Source organism: Schistocerca cancellata, chromosome 7 (assembly GCF_023864275.1).
Source record: "Schistocerca cancellata isolate TAMUIC-IGC-003103 chromosome 7, iqSchCanc2.1, whole genome shotgun sequence".
NCBI lineage: Eukaryota > Metazoa > Arthropoda > Insecta > Orthoptera > Acrididae > Schistocerca > Schistocerca cancellata.
In genome coordinates this window covers 376,736,203-376,755,181 of record NC_064632.1, presented here as the reverse complement: position 1 = coordinate 376,755,181, position 18,979 = coordinate 376,736,203, and the positions used below count along the sequence as shown (strand labels likewise).

At 40.4% G+C, this 18,979-nt stretch overlaps 1 protein-coding gene across 1 annotated transcript in view; it reads left to right on the top strand.

Moving 5' to 3' along the window:
• LOC126092185 (low-density lipoprotein receptor-related protein 1) overlaps positions 1 to 18,979 on the top strand; it is a 772,271-nt gene that overhangs the window by 714,582 nt on the left and 38,710 nt on the right. Inside the window, exons 66-71 of the mRNA XM_049907661.1 lie at positions 2,318 to 2,494; positions 2,618 to 2,763; positions 7,203 to 7,409; positions 11,472 to 11,610; positions 13,918 to 14,063; positions 15,538 to 15,643. Coding sequence (XP_049763618.1) covers positions 2,318 to 2,494; positions 2,618 to 2,763; positions 7,203 to 7,409; positions 11,472 to 11,610; positions 13,918 to 14,063; positions 15,538 to 15,643 — 921 coding nt within the window. The remainder of the gene's footprint in view (positions 1 to 2,317; positions 2,495 to 2,617; positions 2,764 to 7,202; positions 7,410 to 11,471; positions 11,611 to 13,917; positions 14,064 to 15,537; positions 15,644 to 18,979) is intronic.

The following is an 18,979-nucleotide window of genomic DNA, read 5'->3' as shown; positions in this document are numbered from 1 at the left end:
TTCTCTGTGTGCAATGGTTTTTCTCTTAAAGCATGTGGATTTTCTGAAGACCAAATTCGTGAATTTTAGGAATGAATGCAGCCAGATAGGTGAAACCAAGTTTATCTGTGAAAAAGGTTCAATCTGAAACATCAACTCCATGTCAGTTAACAAATTGTTGAAACCATTCACAGTATGCTATTTGTTTTGCATGGGCCATAAAATGTAATTGTTGCACAGCAGTAATTTTGTATGCATACATCCCCAGTTTGGTTTCTGCCTTATGTGCTCTCATACGACAGACTTTAGCCTCTAGAGATAATCTCCTCACTGGTTTTGTTGGACCCTGCAACATGACGTCCGAAATGTCATCAGGTTTATATTCTCTTAAAATTGTGTTGCATCATGAACTGATCCTGCTGTCACTCATTTGCAAATCAAATAACATACATTGCCACAATGTGGACACCTTGAAACAAGAAAACGCAAACTAACTTGCCACCTCAAATGCTTCATAAAGTTTCTTCCTGCATGTAAAACCTCTTCCACTGAAATGCCCCCCTCTGCAATACTAACCATTCTCACTACACTCAGATCACACAAGAACTAAACAATAACACAACTAATAGCCACAACGCACATGCAACAATACTACTTCCACTCTACCACTGCAGGCCCATGGCACATGACCAGATGAGTCATGAATGTGCTGCCAACCTTATGCACCCCACAAGTTGGGGCATGTGAGGCTTGCTGCTGCAGAGAGACTTTATGGAAGCATGGTGTTATGTTATATGTAGCCGACATAAGCACAAATACACAGTCCAGTCACATTAATGTAATCACTTGTCAGAAGCCTGAATAACCACCTTTTGCAGTGTGGACATGCTGGAAGAGTGTCAGTGAGGTTCTGGAAGGGACCAATCGAGATTTGGAGCCTTGGCGATTCCAGTGCCATGGTCAACTGCACTAGGTTTCTCGGTTGAGGATCTATGGCACAGACAGCCAAATCGAGGTGATCACACAGGTTCTTGACAAAATTTATATCTGAGGAGTACATTAAACTCATACTGAAGCTCTTCAAACCATGCACATACACTGTGAGAAGTGTGACACATTTTCTTGTTCTTATGGTAAATGGCATTGTGATGAGGAAAAAGAAAAAGCAAATTGCATGTAGGGGTGGACATGGTCCCCAAGGATAGAAGCATATTTGTGTTGATCCATTGTGCCTTCCAGAATGACAAGATCACCCAGGGAATGCCATGAAAACATTCCCCAGACGACAACACTCTGTTCTTTGGCCTGGACCCTTACAGTAATCATTGCAAGGTGTTCACTTCCAGTCTGATGGAGCGTGAAATGTGATTCATTTGAAATGGTCATGTGTCGCCACTCAATGGACATCCAGTTGTGGTACTGGTGTGCAAATTCCAGTGGTGCTGGTGTGCAAATTCCAGTCTTCGTAGCCATTGAACAGCAATCAGCAAGTGTTCATGATCAGGCATCTGCTCCTAAGGCCCATATACACGAGCTGAACAGTCACCGAAGAGACACTGTTGGTAGCCTCTCAGTTCATCTGTTCAGTCAGTTGCTCAACAGTTGCATGTCTATTTACCTGTACACATCTTGGGTGCCATCATTCATCCCTGTCATCTATGGCCTGTGTGCATCACAGTTGCCCCAGTGCCTGTTTTGGATAGCACCATTTTGCCATGAACAGTATAAACTAATGCCACATGCAAATAGTTTATAAAATTAGCTGGTTTGGAAATGCATCCACCCTTAACCCTTTTGCAATCAGATAAATCCCTCATTGTATTCTACCCACCCACCCCCCCTCTCTCCTTGACAGGCTTTATATACCCTCCACTGCCAGTGCTGCCACCTGCCATCTGTGAGCGATTATTACACGCTGACATTGAACATAGGCAGTGGCATTATTAATGTGAGTGGACTGTGAAGTACAAAGCAGTGTAGTGATTAATACAGTACACAGCTTCAGTTGTTATGATTTTCTTGTCTTTTGTTAGTGTGTGTACCTTGTTCACTGAAAACATGGATCTCTTCTGTTGTTCCATGTTATTTTACTATTGTTTCATTGATACTTTGTGGCTCTGTTGTGACTTTCATTTTTAAAGCACTCCTGTTTACTTTCACACCTTAACATTTTCTACACCATGTTTGCATTGACTCCCAACTAGGAGTCTCTGCTGAAACAGCTGATGAACCAGTATCAGTGTACCAAATTGAATATTTTTTCTATTTTAATTTATTCTAACTATTAATTTGATCTTATTAATTGTTTACAGTTCTATTCTTATTGATTGCATTTCAGAAATGAAACCATATAAAGTGGATGTGTTCGAGGACACGTTGTATGTCAGCATGTACCGTCCATTCAGTGTGGTTCGTCTGAATAAGTTTGGCCATGGGGACCCAACATTTATGGTGCAGAGCATGTTTAGAATTACTGACATAATAATTGCCCACAAGATCAAACAGGATCACAACAGTAAGTGTGTCAATGTGTGCCACCTTTACTTTTGTTCTTATGAATGGAAGAAATTTGTTGCTAAACTGAAATGCTTCACTCAGTGTCAGTATTTGAAACTTACATATAATTAATTTGTTTCAGTTTCTGACATTTGTGCCTTCCAATTCGTTTGCCATAAAAGTGCACTTTGTGTGATTGGAATGAATCAAACAACTATGGAGCCTCAGCCATCATGCCTTTGTCCTGATGGATTCACAAAAACTACAGTAAATGATACAAGTGGCTATGTAAGTGAAACTATTATTGTTGTAGCTGAACTTAATATGTGGAAAAATCTGCTGCTCAGATATATTTAGAGAGAGAGAGTGTGTGAGTTACTGCACTGAACAATAACATGCAAACCAGTATTCAAGCAGCTATGCCTGCAAACAGTTTTACTACTGTTGCTTCAGGATACATGTTTCTTGTTTTTACTAAGAGGCTTGGATGAAGAAAAGAGGTAATGTGTCAAATGTCACAGTATAGAAGATAAAATATTTTTGTTAGATGCATGTTTAGATCAAAGTTGTTTCAGTTTAGGTGTTGTGCTTAAATTCTGACCAGACGTGTCTAAATCTGAATGGGGCTTCACAGTTTTTGCTAAACGAGAAGGCCTTGAGGCCTTGAAGTCAGATGAATTAAACACAGCAAAGTTTGATGGTGAATATGAATTGCAGAGTCAATTAACATTGTACCTAGTCACCATTGTAACCAATAATTACAGTGGTGACTAATATAGTCTACTGATTAATTAATAATTTTAAGAATAATAATTATGATGGGAACTTGTTGGCACTGCACAAGAGGTGCAGCAATAGTGAGTTCTCTCAGGAGTGTTTGTCTCAGCTAATTTACACACAGCGACACACACTCCAGACTGTCAGGATTATGATTTTTTGTATGTATGAAGTCTGAAACATATATATTCGATTATTAGATGATAGTTCATTTACCTCCTCTTCTTTGTTTAAAATGATGTTGTGGTGTCCAGCTTGCTGTGTTTAAGTTTCTTGCTTCTCCGAAGTATTACAGGTACTGGCACTGCGTGTAGATAGATTAGGTGAAATAAGGAACTAGAACAACAAGAATTAATATATTCCACATTCTTAGTGAACTAAGCAGAAATCTCTGTCCTCTCTCTATCATGGTAGGGAAAAGGCAGACGGTACAAGACTGCTAAAACATCCAATAGGAGTTTTTACAAACATATGAAAAGTAATGTTCTTCATCTTTTCATGTTAGCTCCACAGGCTTGACTGCTGCGGGCATACTAAGTTTTAATCTTTGCTGTATACTACTTAGATGAATGAATGGATAAAAATAGACAGAAAAAAATAAAACCATACCAACATAGGTAAACCAGCATAAGTTCCAATACAACAGTTAACATGTAAAAAGTCAAGATATTTTTGTAACAGTCGTGCATTAAATAAAATCACCTTCTATTGTGACTGATAGCAGTTATTACACTACACCTTACTGCTGTAAAATACTTCTGCAATATACACTATTCTGGCAGCCAGCAGTGTGTATGCATTTTTCAGAAAATACGTGACAGTCCACATTAGTTCATGTAGAATGTTATAATTTTCTGATGCCATAAACAAAGCTTTGTAAAAGATACCAGATGAACTTGTTTTGGCCTGAACTGGCTGCAAATTTAACTTTCACATATTCTTAACATTTTCCTTGTGTCACAGTGTATTAATTTGTTAGTTAACAATACACGCTGGCATCTTGCTCTTATCATTTGGAATGTCGCTTGCCAGCTCATTTATATAATTGTGTAAAATATCTGAGCCAGTCAGAAATATAAATGTGCTATGAAAACTTCTATAACAATGGAAGCTCCAGGTTGAAATACCAACAGTATGAAGAATAGAATGCTACTCATCATAAAGATGACACACTGAGTTGCAGAGAGACACAATGAAAAGATTGTTACACATCTAGCTCTCAGCCAAAGCCTTCTTCAAAAAAGAAAACACATTGATACAAGCAAGCACACCTCGCACCCACATGGCTGCCATCTCCATCAGTTCATCAGTTTGGATCGAAATGCAGCTGTCATGTTGTGCAGCAATTTGTGGTGGGTAGGGTGGGGGAAGAATTAATGGAATATGGATTGTGCTGTCTGACAGTATGTGCAGTGACTAGGTGCAGGCATGAAAAGACTGACAGGTGCAGCGTTGGGGGGCTGTGTGGCAGGGAGGGGGGGGGGGGGGGAGGGGGGGAGCTCTGTGTTGGAAGAGGCCAGCACACAATGAGGGTGAGGGGATGTGAAGATAGAGGTGATAGGATAGAAACTGTCGGTTGGAAGGTGCGGCAGCAGTAAGTTTTTTGTAGGTTGAGGCTGGGATAATCTCGGGAGCGGAGGATGTGTCGTAAAGAAACTCCCATTTTCGCGGTTCACATAAGCTGGTGGTGTACGGGAGGATCTGAATGCCACAGAAAGTGAAGCAGCCATTTAAACATGCTACATTTTGTTGACCTGCATGTTTTGACATGGGGTGGTCTCCATGCTCGTAGTCACAGTTTGGCAGTGGCCATTCATTATTGTGGACAGTTAGCTGGTAGTCATAACAATATAAAAAGCTGAACAATGATTGCAGCAAAGCTGGTGTATGACATGGCTACTTTCATATGTGGCCGAGCCTCTGGTGGAATAGGACAAGCCTTGACAGGACTGGAACAGGAAGGGCTTTGTGGGTGGATTGGGCAGGCCTTGCAACTGGGTCTTCCACAGGGATATGATCCTTGTTGGCAAGGGGCTGGGATGGCACCACACACACCTATCTTCTACATGCTCCCCAAAATCCACAAACCCAACAATCCTGCACAGACCATTGTAGCTGGTGACTTTGCCCCCACAGAAAGAATTTCGGTCCTCTTTGACCAACATCTTCAACCAATTACCCGAAATCTAGCCTCCCGTGCCAAAGATGCCAACCAATTCCTTCACAGACTCTCTGCCATCCCAACCCCTTTACCTTCTGAATCCCTGCTCGTTACTGCGTACACCATTTCCCTATATAACAATATCTCTCATGCCCATAGACTTGCAGCTATTGAACACTTAATGTTCCCAATGTCCTTCAGACTCCAAACCCACTAACCGTTTCCTCATACACCTTAGTAACTTACCTGATTCCTTAACAGCTTACTAACTTACCTTATTCCTTAACACCTTACTGACTTACTTTATTCCTCATACACCTTACTAACTTACCTTATTCCTCATACACCTTACTAACTTTATCCTAACCCAAAACTACTTCTCCTTTGAAGGGAAGGTATACAAACAAATCTGTGCACAGCAGTGGGCACCCAAGTGACACCCACCTAATCCAATCTGTTTATGGGTCTTCTAGAAGAAACCTTCCTAGCCTCCAAAAACTCCAAACCTCTGTAGTGGTTCAGGTTCATTGATGGTAATGTCATGATCTGGACTTACAGTGAAGATAACCAGCCCTCATTCTTTCACAACCTCAACACCTTCTCTCCCATCTGCTTCAGGTGGTCCTCCTCAACTCAGTGTACCACCTTCCTACACACTGACCTCCTCCTCTCTCATGACCCCATCCACACAGTAAACTGACCAACCACCATCAGCTCTGCCATACAACCTTCTGATGCTGCATCTGTCAGTCTTCTCATGCCTCCATGTGGCCCTGCAAATTTCACCAGACAGCACTCTTCCCTCTCCCCAACCATACCCTGCTATTCCTCCCCCTCACTGTACCATTACAGATTGCTGCTCAATGTGGTTTGAGCTGCTGAATATGGCAGTCATGTGTGCATGAGGTGTGCTTGCTTGTGTGAATGTGTGTGTGTGTGTGTGTGTGTGTGTGTGTGTGTGTGTGTGAACTACATCATTGATCATATGCGGGTACCAGTTTGAACTCATTGATGGCAGCATAAGCTTGGTCAGTAGCCCCATGCTTCTCTCCTAATTTCTAATGCACAGTATTCTTTCACAACATTCTGGATTTCCATACCATATCATTATTTTTCTATGTATCTAAATTTAGTAAAAAATTTACCAAGTTGTGATAGTCAATGGTAATCAGAGAATGAGTGAAATGCAAACAACAAGAAAATTTATCCTTAGTATTACTGAAATAATAGAAAGTCTTAAATTAGAGTAATCGATGTTCCAGGATGGAACAATAGATAAAAATGAGAAAAAGCAGCCACGCACTTGCAGTTAATTGATGTGTGCCACTTATGCAGTGATAACAGCGTAGAAAAGTTCTCTAGCAAGCTGCTCCTCTTTTTCCAGTTTTTTTTTTTAATATGCACACACACACACACACACACACACACACACACACACACACAGATGTAGAAAAGTTCTCTAGCAAGCTGCTCCTCTTTTTCCAGTTTTTTTTTTCATATGCACACACACACACACACACACACACACACACACACACACACACCGAGAGAGAGAGAGAGAGAGAGAGAGAGAGAGGTATTGAAAACTATAAAGGAAGGATTTGATTTTGTTTGCTGTAGAGAAACTGAAATTTTCTTTGCCGTTACAAAAGTCTGTGTGCAGTGCATTTATCATCTGCAGGTGATTGGTTACCATTCCTCATTTTTGGATAAATTTTGCTCTGTCGTTTAATAACTATACTTGCATCTGTTTTAGTGACATTGTGCAAACATTTGCTCTGTGTTTCAGACTGTCTGCAAATCAAATGGAACAAGGAACAAGGCCTGCGATCTGAACTGTCACAAGGGAAGATGCGAGATAGGTATTGATGGTCCAAAATGTGTGTGTCCTCCACAGTATGATGGAGATCATTGCCAGCATTATCGATGCTCACAGTACTGCCACAACAAGGGCATGTGCTATTTTGATCTCTTGTCATCGACACCACAACCAAAGGCAAGAGAACACTTGTCATGGCTCCGCTATTACTATTTATTAACTTTGCTGCTAACTTTTCATGAATTGTTTACTGAGAGAACTGTGCCATACATATTGCATCCTGTAGTAAACATAGATTTTAATAGGATATGCACTATAATTAAAAGAACGCAGCAAACTTTCTTTGCTGATCAAGCCCTGTGTCTAATGCCCCCCCCCCTCTGACAACAGGATGTTAAACTCATAATCTTATTCCCTTCCCTCTTCTGGTCAAATCACTGACTTTGTTATTTTAATGACCTTATCTGCTAAAAAACTTGTAAAGTGATGGACATCAATACTACTAAACCAGTGAGGAGCTCCTTGATGTCCACAAGATAAAGATTGTTTGTCATACCAAAGACGAAATGTACATGATCAAAATGACATTACATTGGCTTCACCTTCATGCAATGTACATAAGGTATACATAAATGTGCACACACTATGAAAAATAATCATAAAATGCAATGTGATATTTCATCAAGATGGAACATATACCAGCAATTAGATATCAATGACAAGATTGTAGCATTATTATACAGGTTACACAGTCGCGATTATATCATAATGTTTGCAGGCCAGAATACAATATCATATGGCACATAAACCAAATGCATAACCCTGGTAGCTGAAAGATCACCAAATTCTCTCACTGAAATTGCCAATTTCTCTAAGAACAATATGTTTTATAGATGTCTGGCTTCTACCCACAGCATCCTGTGTGTTCATTGCCATCTGTGAAGCTGCACACTTAATTCCTCTGACCTTCTATTTAATCAAAGGAACTGCAAATACTATGATGCCTTTAAGAGCTGACACAGGAAGAACTATTGGGTTATATTGGGCAGATACATACACACCACATCAGTTCATTCACAAAGGCCATAGAGAGAGGAGGTTACCATATGCCTCACTCCTCAGCAGTGTCTAGGAGTGTCTTAAACTTATTAATCTTCACTAGCTCTGTTTGGCCCTTCTTCATTGCTCAGGTGCTGTGACTGCATAAGAGAATGTCAGAGTCGGTTAATTGTTGGTATGTCTGGCCTTCAATTAAAGGCAGCAGCCATGGGTACGAGGATGGCCCCCTCATACACCAACCTATTTATAGGTCGCTTAGAGGAAACCTTCTTGGTTACCCAGGCCTGCCAACCCAAAGTTTAGTACATATTTGTTGATGACATCTTCATGATCTGGACTCACAGTGAAGAAGAACTCCAGAATTTCCTCTTTAACCTCAACTCCTTTGGTTCCATCAGATTCACCTGGTCCTACACCAAATCCCATGCCACTTTCCTCGACAATGACTTCCATCAGTCCAATGGCCAGCTTCACACATCCGTCCACGTCAAACCCACCAACAAGCAACAGTACCTCCATTATGACAGCTGCCACCCATTTCATATCAAACGGTCCCTTCCCTACACCTTAGGCAAATGAATCTGCTCCAGTCCTGAATCCCTGAACCATTCCACCAGCAACCTGAAAACAGCTTTCGCATCCCGCAACTACCCTCCCGACCTGGTACAGAAGCAAATAACCAGAGGCACTTCCTCATCCCCTCAAACCCAGAACCTCCCACAGAAGAACCACAAAAGTGTCCCACTTGTGACAGGACACTTTCCGGGACTGGATCAGACTCTGAATGTGGCTCTCCAGCAGGGATACGACTTCCTCAAATCCTGCCCTGAAATGAGATCCATCCTTCATGAAATCCTCCCCACTCCACCAAGAGTGTCTTTCCGCCGTCCACCTAACCTTTGTAAGCTCTTGGTTCATCCCTATGAAATCCCCAAACCACATTCCCTACCCTCTGGCTCCTACCCTTATAACCGCCCCCAGTGTAAAACCTGTCCCATGCACCCTCCCACCACTCCAGTCCTGTAACCCAGAAGGTGTACATGATCAAAGGCAGAGCCACATGTGAAAGCACCCATGTGATTTACCAACTGACCTGCCTACACTGTGAAGCCTTCTATGTGGGAATGACGAGCAACAAACTTCAAAAGTGAAGAAGTTGTGGGTCAGTATGAAGCTGGCTAAGGTAATGAGGAAAGAGGTTTTAGGTAGGGTGGCAAGGCCAGACATACCAACAATTAAAGGGAACAGCCAGGGGTACCAGGATGGCCCCCTCGTAAGCCAACCTATTCATGGGTCGCTTAGAGGAAGCCTTCTTGGTTACCCAGGCCTGCCAACCCAAAGTTTGGTACAGATTTATTGATGACATCTTCATGATCTGGACTCACAGTGAAGAAGAACTCCAGAATTTCCTCTTCAACCTCAACTCCTTTGGTTCCATCAGATTCACCTGGTCCTACTCCAAATCCCATGCCACTTTCCTTGATGTTGACCTCCACCCGTCCAATGGCCAGCTTCACACGTCCGTCCACATCAAACCCACCAACAAGCAACAGTACCTCCATTATGACAGCTGCCACCCATTCCACATCAAACGGTCCCTTCCCTACAGCCTAGGTCTTCGTGGCAAACGAATCTGATCCAGTCCGGAATCCCTGAACCATTACACCAACAACCTGAAAACAGCTTTCGCATCCCGCAACTACCCTCCCGACCTGGTACACAAGCAAATAACCAGAGCCACTTCCTCATCCTCTCAAACCCAGAACCTCCCACAGAAGAACCACAAAAGTGCCCCACTTGTGACAGGATACTTTCCGGGACTGGATCAGACTCTGAATGTGGCTCTCCAGCAGGGATACGACTTCCTCAAATCCTGCCCTGAAATGAGATCCATCCTTCATAAAATCCTCCCCACTCCACCAAGAGTGTCTTTCCGCCATCCACCTAACCTTCGTAACCTCTTAGTTCATCCCTATGAAATCCCCAAACCACCTTCCCTACCCTCTGGCTCCTACCCTTATAACCGCCCCCGGTGTAAAACCTGTCCCATGCACCCTCCCACCACCACCTACTCCAGTCCTGTAACCCGGAAAGTGTACACGATCAAAGGCAGAGCCACGTGGGAAAGAACCCACGTGATTTACCAACTGACCTGCCTACACTGTGACGCATTCTATGTGGGAATGACCAGCAACAAACTGTCCATTCGCATGAATGGACACAGACAGACAGTGTTTGTTGGTAATGAGGATCACCCTGTGGCTAAACATGCCTTGGTGCACGGCCAGCACATCTTGGCACAGTGTTACACCGTCCGGGTTATCTGGATACTTCCCACTAACACCAACCTATCCGAACTCCGGAGATGGGAACTTGCTCTTCAATATATCCTCTCTTCCCGTTATCCACCAGGCCTCAATCTGCGCTAATTTCAAGTTGCCGCCACTCATACCTCACCTGTCATTCAACAACATCTTTGCCTCTGCACTTCCGCCTCGACTGACATCTCTGCCCAAACTCTTTGCCTCTGAAAATGTCTGCTTGTGTCTGTATATGTGTGGATGGATATGTGGGTGTGTGCGAGTGTATACCCGTCCTTTTTTCCCCCTAAGGTAAGTCTTTCCGCTCCCGGGATTGGAATGTCTCCTTACCCTCTCCCTTAAAACCCACATCCTTTTGTCTTTCCTTCTCCTTCCCTCTTTCCTGACGAAGCAACCATTTGTTGCGAAAGCTAGAATTTTGTGTGTATGTTTGTGTTTGTTTGTGTGTCTGTCGACGTGCCAGCGCTTTAGTTTGGTAAGTCACATCATCTTTGTTTTTAGATATATTTTTCCCAAGTGGAATGTTTCCCTCTGTTTTGTGACTGGACGTAGAAGCATTGCTCTACCAACTGAGCTACCCCCAAACAAAACTCATGACCTGCTCTCACAGCTTCAATTCTGCTTGTGAGAGCGGGTCGTGAGACGTGCTTGGGTAGCTCAGTTGGTACACCACTTGCTCGTGAAAGACAAAGGTACTGAGTTCGAGTCTCAGTCAAGCACACAGTTTTAATCTGTCAGGAAGTTTCATATCAGCGCACACTCCGCTGGAGAGTGAAAATCTCATTCTGGATTGTAATGTGTGTTTATTTGAGTAAAAAAAGTATGTCTCATGTTATTCTATATTATTCTCTACTTTCAGTGCAACTGCCCACCTCAGTGGACTGGTGACCGTTGTGAAACACCAGCTAATGCTTGTGATGGACACTGTCTGAACAATGGGACTTGCCAATGGAGCATCACGGGATTTGTTGGGTGCCTATGCCCCAAAGGATATGCAGGTCAGCAGTGGTTCTTCTCTGTCTCCTTTTCTTTCCAGTAACAGAACTGGTAACAGCATGAATTTTAATCTATAGGTTCAGTAATATTTACTTTGTACTTTGAATTTGACTATAGTGGTTATCACTCAGTGCTCGTTCATACTGTTTGTTGGCTAAACCAATGGCTTAAGTAATTTTCATTAGCCCTATGAAATAAGGAACAATAAGCAAAAACACACTTTTCAACATTACGTTAAAATCTTTTTTATGTTAGTTTTAGTGTATCTGGGAAGAACACCAAGCCTCTAACATTCTATGCTCAACTTAATTGTCATTGGTGTATGGAATCAGAAGGTGTAGTCATTTGTTTGTAGAATTCATGATGTTTACCAAAATATTCATTGGCTGTTTTGGAGAAAAAAGGAGAAAAGATATAGATCTTCAACAGAACAGAGACCCAGCTTATTTCATATCTGAGTATAACAGAAAGTAGGGTCACACACAATATATCAGAGGTTATAAAAAGCTTTCGTTAAGAGGAGTTACATTTTATATGAGAGTTACTGATTTTGTGTTTAGACAAAATTGATTCAGAAACCAGTCAAAAATTGAAATTTAAGTGACTCCTTTATTTTCCCATAGTTGTTTACTGCAAACTTGGAAAAGATTTTTGAAAAAAAACACTACTGCCATGTAGGAGGAGCTTGGATCACTGTGTCTCTCTGAAGCAACATTATTTAGTTGCTTATTTCTACCAACCCTATTGTAAAACTGTTTGCTGTTATTACGGGTCATTAATAAACACTTTTCAAGGTTATAAATAATTGTTAAATTTTGAATAAAAAGTCAGCACCGTCTGCACTTGTCTCTTTATTTATATCAACAAGTAGTTTTGGTGCCAAGGTCAGTATCAAGTGCTATCTATGTAGTATCCAACATCAAGATACAGCAGAATTAGTCAAACTGTAGCAATAAGTATCATTAGCAACAATTAAAAAACATAAATTTTCAGAAACAGTTTGTCCTCAAACTTCATCAGAGCAATGAAAATAAAATAATTAGTATGATTTCATCTATTATGAAAATGGATATGTCATATGGAAGTTAAATAATGTGGAAATATAACTTGTCAACAAGCATAGTAAAAACACCATAATAATGTAAATATTATAAGAAGTTAGTTACAGTCTAGAAATTGACGTGTGTCTCCTGAACCTACGTGTCATATGTCCTGATAGGCCTAAAAATTAAGGTGCATCTTATAGTCCGTAAAATACAGTACTCATAATATTATGAAATTTATTGTGTATGAAATGGAGACCACCCCTCCACCACATTTCTGTTAACGATGCTCAAATATACATAATTGTGATGTGTTAAAAAGAAATATATTTTAATATACACTTCTTTTGTTGATGACATTTCCAGAGGTCTCTATTGTCACTATTTGAGAAGAATCTAGTGTCTATTAACTGTCACCATGCAATGGCAAATGGAACAGGGCATATAGGTCAACAAACTATAGAACATGGTCAACAGTTTAATTTTTGCCAACAACAAGAGAGGACAAGAAATAACTCTCCTAAAGATGAAATGTAAATACCACATGGCTATACAACAACATTTGGACCAGATATCTGCTAGATTTAAAGTTTTATTCTCTTTCCTTTTGTGGCATGTGCACAGATACATTGCACACCCACAGTCACACATGAGTGCACATCCCCCCCCCCCCCCCCCCACACACACACACACACAGAGAGAGAGAGAGAGAAGAGAGATTGGGGGGAAGGTGCATCAAGTTATGCATAAATCATAGAGGTAAGCACCTGGTTGTCCGCACATAAAGAATGAAAGTTCAAAAGCTCATTATCTATCTGGCATCCACATCATTTGTTGGCAAGTAATCATCTGTTTTCTCTTTCTTCTTCTTCTTCCTTTTTATAGTATTTGTAACTTTTAAAGAGCCTGTTAGTCAGCAGCAGAGAAAATAGAATGGCAAAGGAAAAGAATATGTAATATCTTGGAGCGAAGGATTGTGTCTCCAAACTCTGGATGATGAGAGGACAGGACTTTTTTAAATGTCAGTTGTCCTTCCCTGCACCTTATATCTCTGTTGATCAAGTGTTTGGAAAGACTTTTTATTGCCACCAGCACCTCGCTGTATTAAATATTTCTTGTATCCTATTTTCTGTTTCAGCAAGTGGTACATAAGTGCTCTGCTTCTATGTTGTTTATTTTTTAATTTTTTATTACTACTGTATTGTTTTCTGATGTTCTTGTGTGAGCGGCAGTCATTTCCCATGCCTTTTATTTGTTATTAAACAGGTACAAACTGTCAACACTGTGAAAACTTGAGGTGCATGAACACTGGTGTCTGCTCATTAGAAGGTGGTGCCCCACACTGCATATGCCCACCAGGATACAATGGAACACGCTGTGAGATGTCTGCTTGTACTGGATTTTGTGAACATGTAAGGCAGAAAATAAAAAATATAAATACATATAGTGTTTATTCAGACATGTATATTCTTTTGTTGGAAAAGTCAATGGTATTAGTTGAGCATAAAAGTAGAAGTCTGTGGATTATGTGGAAGCAGCATAAAGAAAACAGCATAGGTAAAGAGCAACACATACTACAGGAAACAAAAACTAATTGTAACTGGCAGAATTTTCTGTTGTACTATTTTGGAGCTTCGTAAGAGTCCATTTGTCAGTAGCAGAGAAAATATAACAAGCAGTGCTCACCGCTATAATGGGGTAATTACTTCAACAATTTGAAAAATAAGGCATTTTAATCAAGATTTTGTATAAAAATTTAGAATTGTCAAACAATGAAAAATCCAGGCTGAAATAGTGACAATATTATGAAAAGGGTAGATTGCTACTCACCATGTAGAGGAGACATAGAGTTGCAAACAGGCACAACAAACAGACTGCTGTACATTTGAGCTTTTGGCCAAAAGGCCTTCTTCTAAAGTAAAAACTACATACACATTCACACAAGCACAACTCACACACAGAGTCACTGTCTTTGGAATCAGCAGCCAGTGACCATATTTGTTTGTGTGAGTTGTGCTTGTGTGATTGTGTTTTTGTGTTTTCTACTTTAGAAGAAGGCCTTTTGGCCTAAAGCTTTAATGTATAGCAGGCATTTCATTGTGGCTATCTGTGACTGAGTAGCTCCTTCATATGGTGAGTAGCAATCTGTCTTTTTCACAATATTCACAAAATTTCATTATGTGAAGAACATGTCATCACTGTGGAGGAACAGAATCCTTCAAATGCATATATGCTGTAGTTACACAAAAGCTGTGGTAATGAGAATGATCAACATAAAAAAATGATGTCACATTTAAGACACAGTTGATGATAAATACAAAAAAGTGGAACATAATAGTTCAAGCATGGTTAAAAAGGAAGAACATATCACTCAGACTCAGGTATGAAAAGGGCCTTTGCTGTTGCAACACTGCAAGGCAGAGGTACTTACAGAAGCTGCAGTTTTCATGGGCATGGAGTGTCAAGCTGCCATAAATGTGCTTCCTCCTTATCCGATGTTGAAAAATCAGTGTCTTTCTAAATGGGCTTCAGGTAAGAACCTAATTGTGATGTAACTGTATGTCTACTAGTACCCAACATTTCTTCTCTGGTCCATCCATATCCCAATAAATGTTTCAGCCTAGTCTCCTGTTGGAAGAACAAGTTTTCACCTAAGCACAGTCCCCTTTTTCCCCCTTTTCCTTTTTCGTTCATCCACAGATCTTCAGTGCCTTTGTCAGAATATGAATTTTGAATAATAAGCCCATCCAAAAAGTTAAAAATATAATCAAATTAGCAAACATTTCAGTTCAAACCTATTAACTCTGAGATTAGAAAAATGTGATTTTGTCCCCATCCACGATACTGACAAAACTTCTATCAATAAATTTTTCAATTTATTTTCAGGGTATATGTATTATCAACAAAAGTGAACCTCGCTGTGTATGTCCACCAAGTCGTATTGGCAGAAGATGTGAAATCCCTAATTGTGAAGGCATCTGTCTGAATGGAGGTGAGTACAGTCATAATTATGATTTTACACTTGCTGAAGTAGAAGATTAATAATTACACAGCTGAAATGAAAGTAATTAGATAAAGTACAAACAAACACAACCCATGTGTCAGAAATAAATGACATATAAAATATGGGAAAAGATTGGTTGGTTGGTTTGTGGGATTAAAGGGACCAGACTTATGGGAAAAGAGATTGGAGTAATCACAGATAGACAACATGCAAATATGAACTCAGAAGTGATACCTGTTTATTAAAGCCAAAAAAATAATCACAAAAATTGAGACTGTCTGTTTGTAAGTGCACATAAGTGAAATCAAAATTTGCTGGGTATCATTCAATTCCTATTGCTCCACCGTTTCCTTTATAAAATACAGAGTGTATTACGAAGTATAATGCTGTCAAACATATTGATTGCCACATCTGCAGGAACTAATACATTGTCTAGTTTATATGTATCGTCACTAGATCTCAGTTGTCTTCTGCTTGCTTGACTGTGGTCTCATGTTGCAAAATGGCTACTCTGGAGCAGAAATCATCTTGTGTTCTCAAGTTTGCAAAATGTAATTCCAAGATGACAATGCACAGATGTTTCAGGTTGAGGTACCAAACTGATCCTCCAAATTGATGGAACATTCATAGATGGTATTGACAGCTTGTAGACACAGGATGTATATGTAAAGGAAAGTGTGCTGGCTGCACTCATACTTCTGATGCCACTTGAATTCAAACTCTTGCCAGCTTAGTCCTACAAAATCAATTTGTCATGCCAGACGGGAGTTACAACTGCTTAAAACAACAATTTGGCTTGCTTTGAAATGTCAGTTGGTTATGAAGCCATACAAGTTGCAGCTGTTATCAGCTCTACATCACGATGATGGACACAAACGTGTGGCATTTTCTGACAAGCTTCAGAATGCTATTGACAATGATAACACTTCCACACAATGCATTGTGTTCAGTGATGAAGTGACTTTCCACCTTAGTGGGAAAGTAAAGAAACATAGTGGTCAAAGTTGGGGACTACAGAACTCACATGCACACATTGATCATGTACAAGATTCACACAAAGTCAGTGTGTTTTAACCCTATGTTACTAACTCAACAGTGGAAAATTGAGGATGGAATGTAACAAGCCTATGCAGCCAGAGATTGTGGTCATGTGTATGCGAGTTACATTTACGTGAGCGTATCTCTGACAAAGGCCTTGTTGGCCGAAAGCTCATTTGCTGATAGTCTTTTTGTTATACCTATGTGTGACTCAGCATCTGTGCTACATGGTGAGTAGCAACCATCCTTTTCACAATGTATTATAAAACTGGTTGTTTCCAAGGCTGAAGGAGAATAACTTTATTTTTCAACTACACGGGGCACCCCCTCACTTGAGTTGCCAAGTGCGTAAATATCTGAATGAAACTCTACCTAGCTATTGAGTTGGTTACTTAGTACTTCTCAGCTGGTCTCCACACTAACCAGATTTGGTGTCCTGTGACTTTTTACTGTGGGGTTTAATTAAGGACAATGTTTATGCACCAGCACTACCAATGAACGTAGAAGAGTTGAATCTGTACTGTCATAACATCAGTGATAATGGTCATGCTGATGGACATGCTTACCCGAGTATGGAAGGAATTTGAGTATCAATGTGATATTGTTCATGTCACTGGTGGAGGACATATTGAACATCTATAGTCTAAACTTGGAGATTCATAAATATGAGTTCCAAGTTTCATAATTGTATGTTGTACACTTTAATAAATACAACAATGGAAGCTCCAGGTTGGAATATCAACAATGTAAGGAAAAGGACAGACTTATACTCACCGTAAGGATGATGTGTTGCAGACAGGCACAGTGAAAACACTACCATGATTTAACTTTCAAAGAAAACACACACATTCATTCACACAAGCAAGCACACCTCACATGCAGGACTACCATCTCTGGCAGCTCGGACTGGTCCTAGCTGCTGGATACGGCAGTTATGTGTGCATGAGGTGTGCTTGCATCTGCAAATGAATGTGTGTGTGTTTTCTTTCCTGAAGAAGGCTTTGCCCAAAAGCTAAATCTTGGTCTTTTTGTTGTGCTTTCTGCAACATAGCATGTCATCTTTATTGTGAGCAGCAATCTATCCTTTTCCTTATATTGTTTAATAAATATATGTATTCAGAATACATATATTCTATTTGGAACACCCTGTTAAGCTGACCATGAGATGCTTAAGGTGTCGCTGCACAAGCCTTTTGCACTCTTTAATGGCAATCCTCCTCAGGTTGTATAGTATGTGAGGAGGATTCCAGTAATGATATATGGCAAGTTTTAGCTTGTTCTAAGCAAGCTCAGTCAAGCTGATGTTACAAATATTGCACTTAACATTTGTAATTTATACTTCCCAAAGTATGAGTGACCTACCTCCCTGCTAAACTCATGAAACAACTTGGTTGAGGTGTAAATTGGCTCCTTGCTGCCCTACCCACTTCTATGATGATCACCATGCATCATATAAACCTGCACTTATGGGTGAAGAAATCATGACACCTCAGAGACTTTAGTGAAAGTATATTCCTACCTGTTTTCTTTGTACATCACTGGGTAAGAGGAGGGGAGTGGAGAGATTGTACTATTGTTCATAATGGATGTCTAGAGGCCATGTTGATTGTGCAAAGACTGTTACATCATCTTGTCAACACGGCCATCTGAAAGGCAGCATGCAGTTCTGTTGCAATCAGGATTCCTAGAAGCCATAATTTGTAGATACTAGAGATCAGAAACAGAGCAAGTATGAGTCTAATGTTGAGCATCGCGTACATTAGAAATGGAGGTGCCATTTATGTCAGTACTATATTGGCTTGCTTCCTTCCCACTACAATATACATGTCTGGTGTGTCTGAGAATGGTAGTACTATGGTTGCATTTTTCTCATCATCTTGTTCGCTCTTACTAAAGCAGGCAGGAATGTGAGGCTAGTTGTGACTTAGTACAAAAGTGCTTAGTACAAAAACCACTTACAGAGTAAAAATCAATTGTCAGCATCAGATGGCCTCCAAAGAAACTATTTTTTGTGAGCCTGTGAATTATGTAAGACAAAGATTAAGTGTAGCAGTGTATACAATTGTAGGTTTGCTCCATAAGAGGAACAGTGATGTCTGCAAAAAGTTCAGAGCTATCATCCACACTTCAGACAAAAAACTAAAAAAGTTTATCTATTGCAAACAAAATGGTAGTATTGTTGTTTATTCCACCTCCACCATGAGGAAACATGTACTCCAAGAAATGAAAAAGGACACAGAGCAAAACCACTGTTATGTCCCATGACTAATAAGTACACAGTTTGTG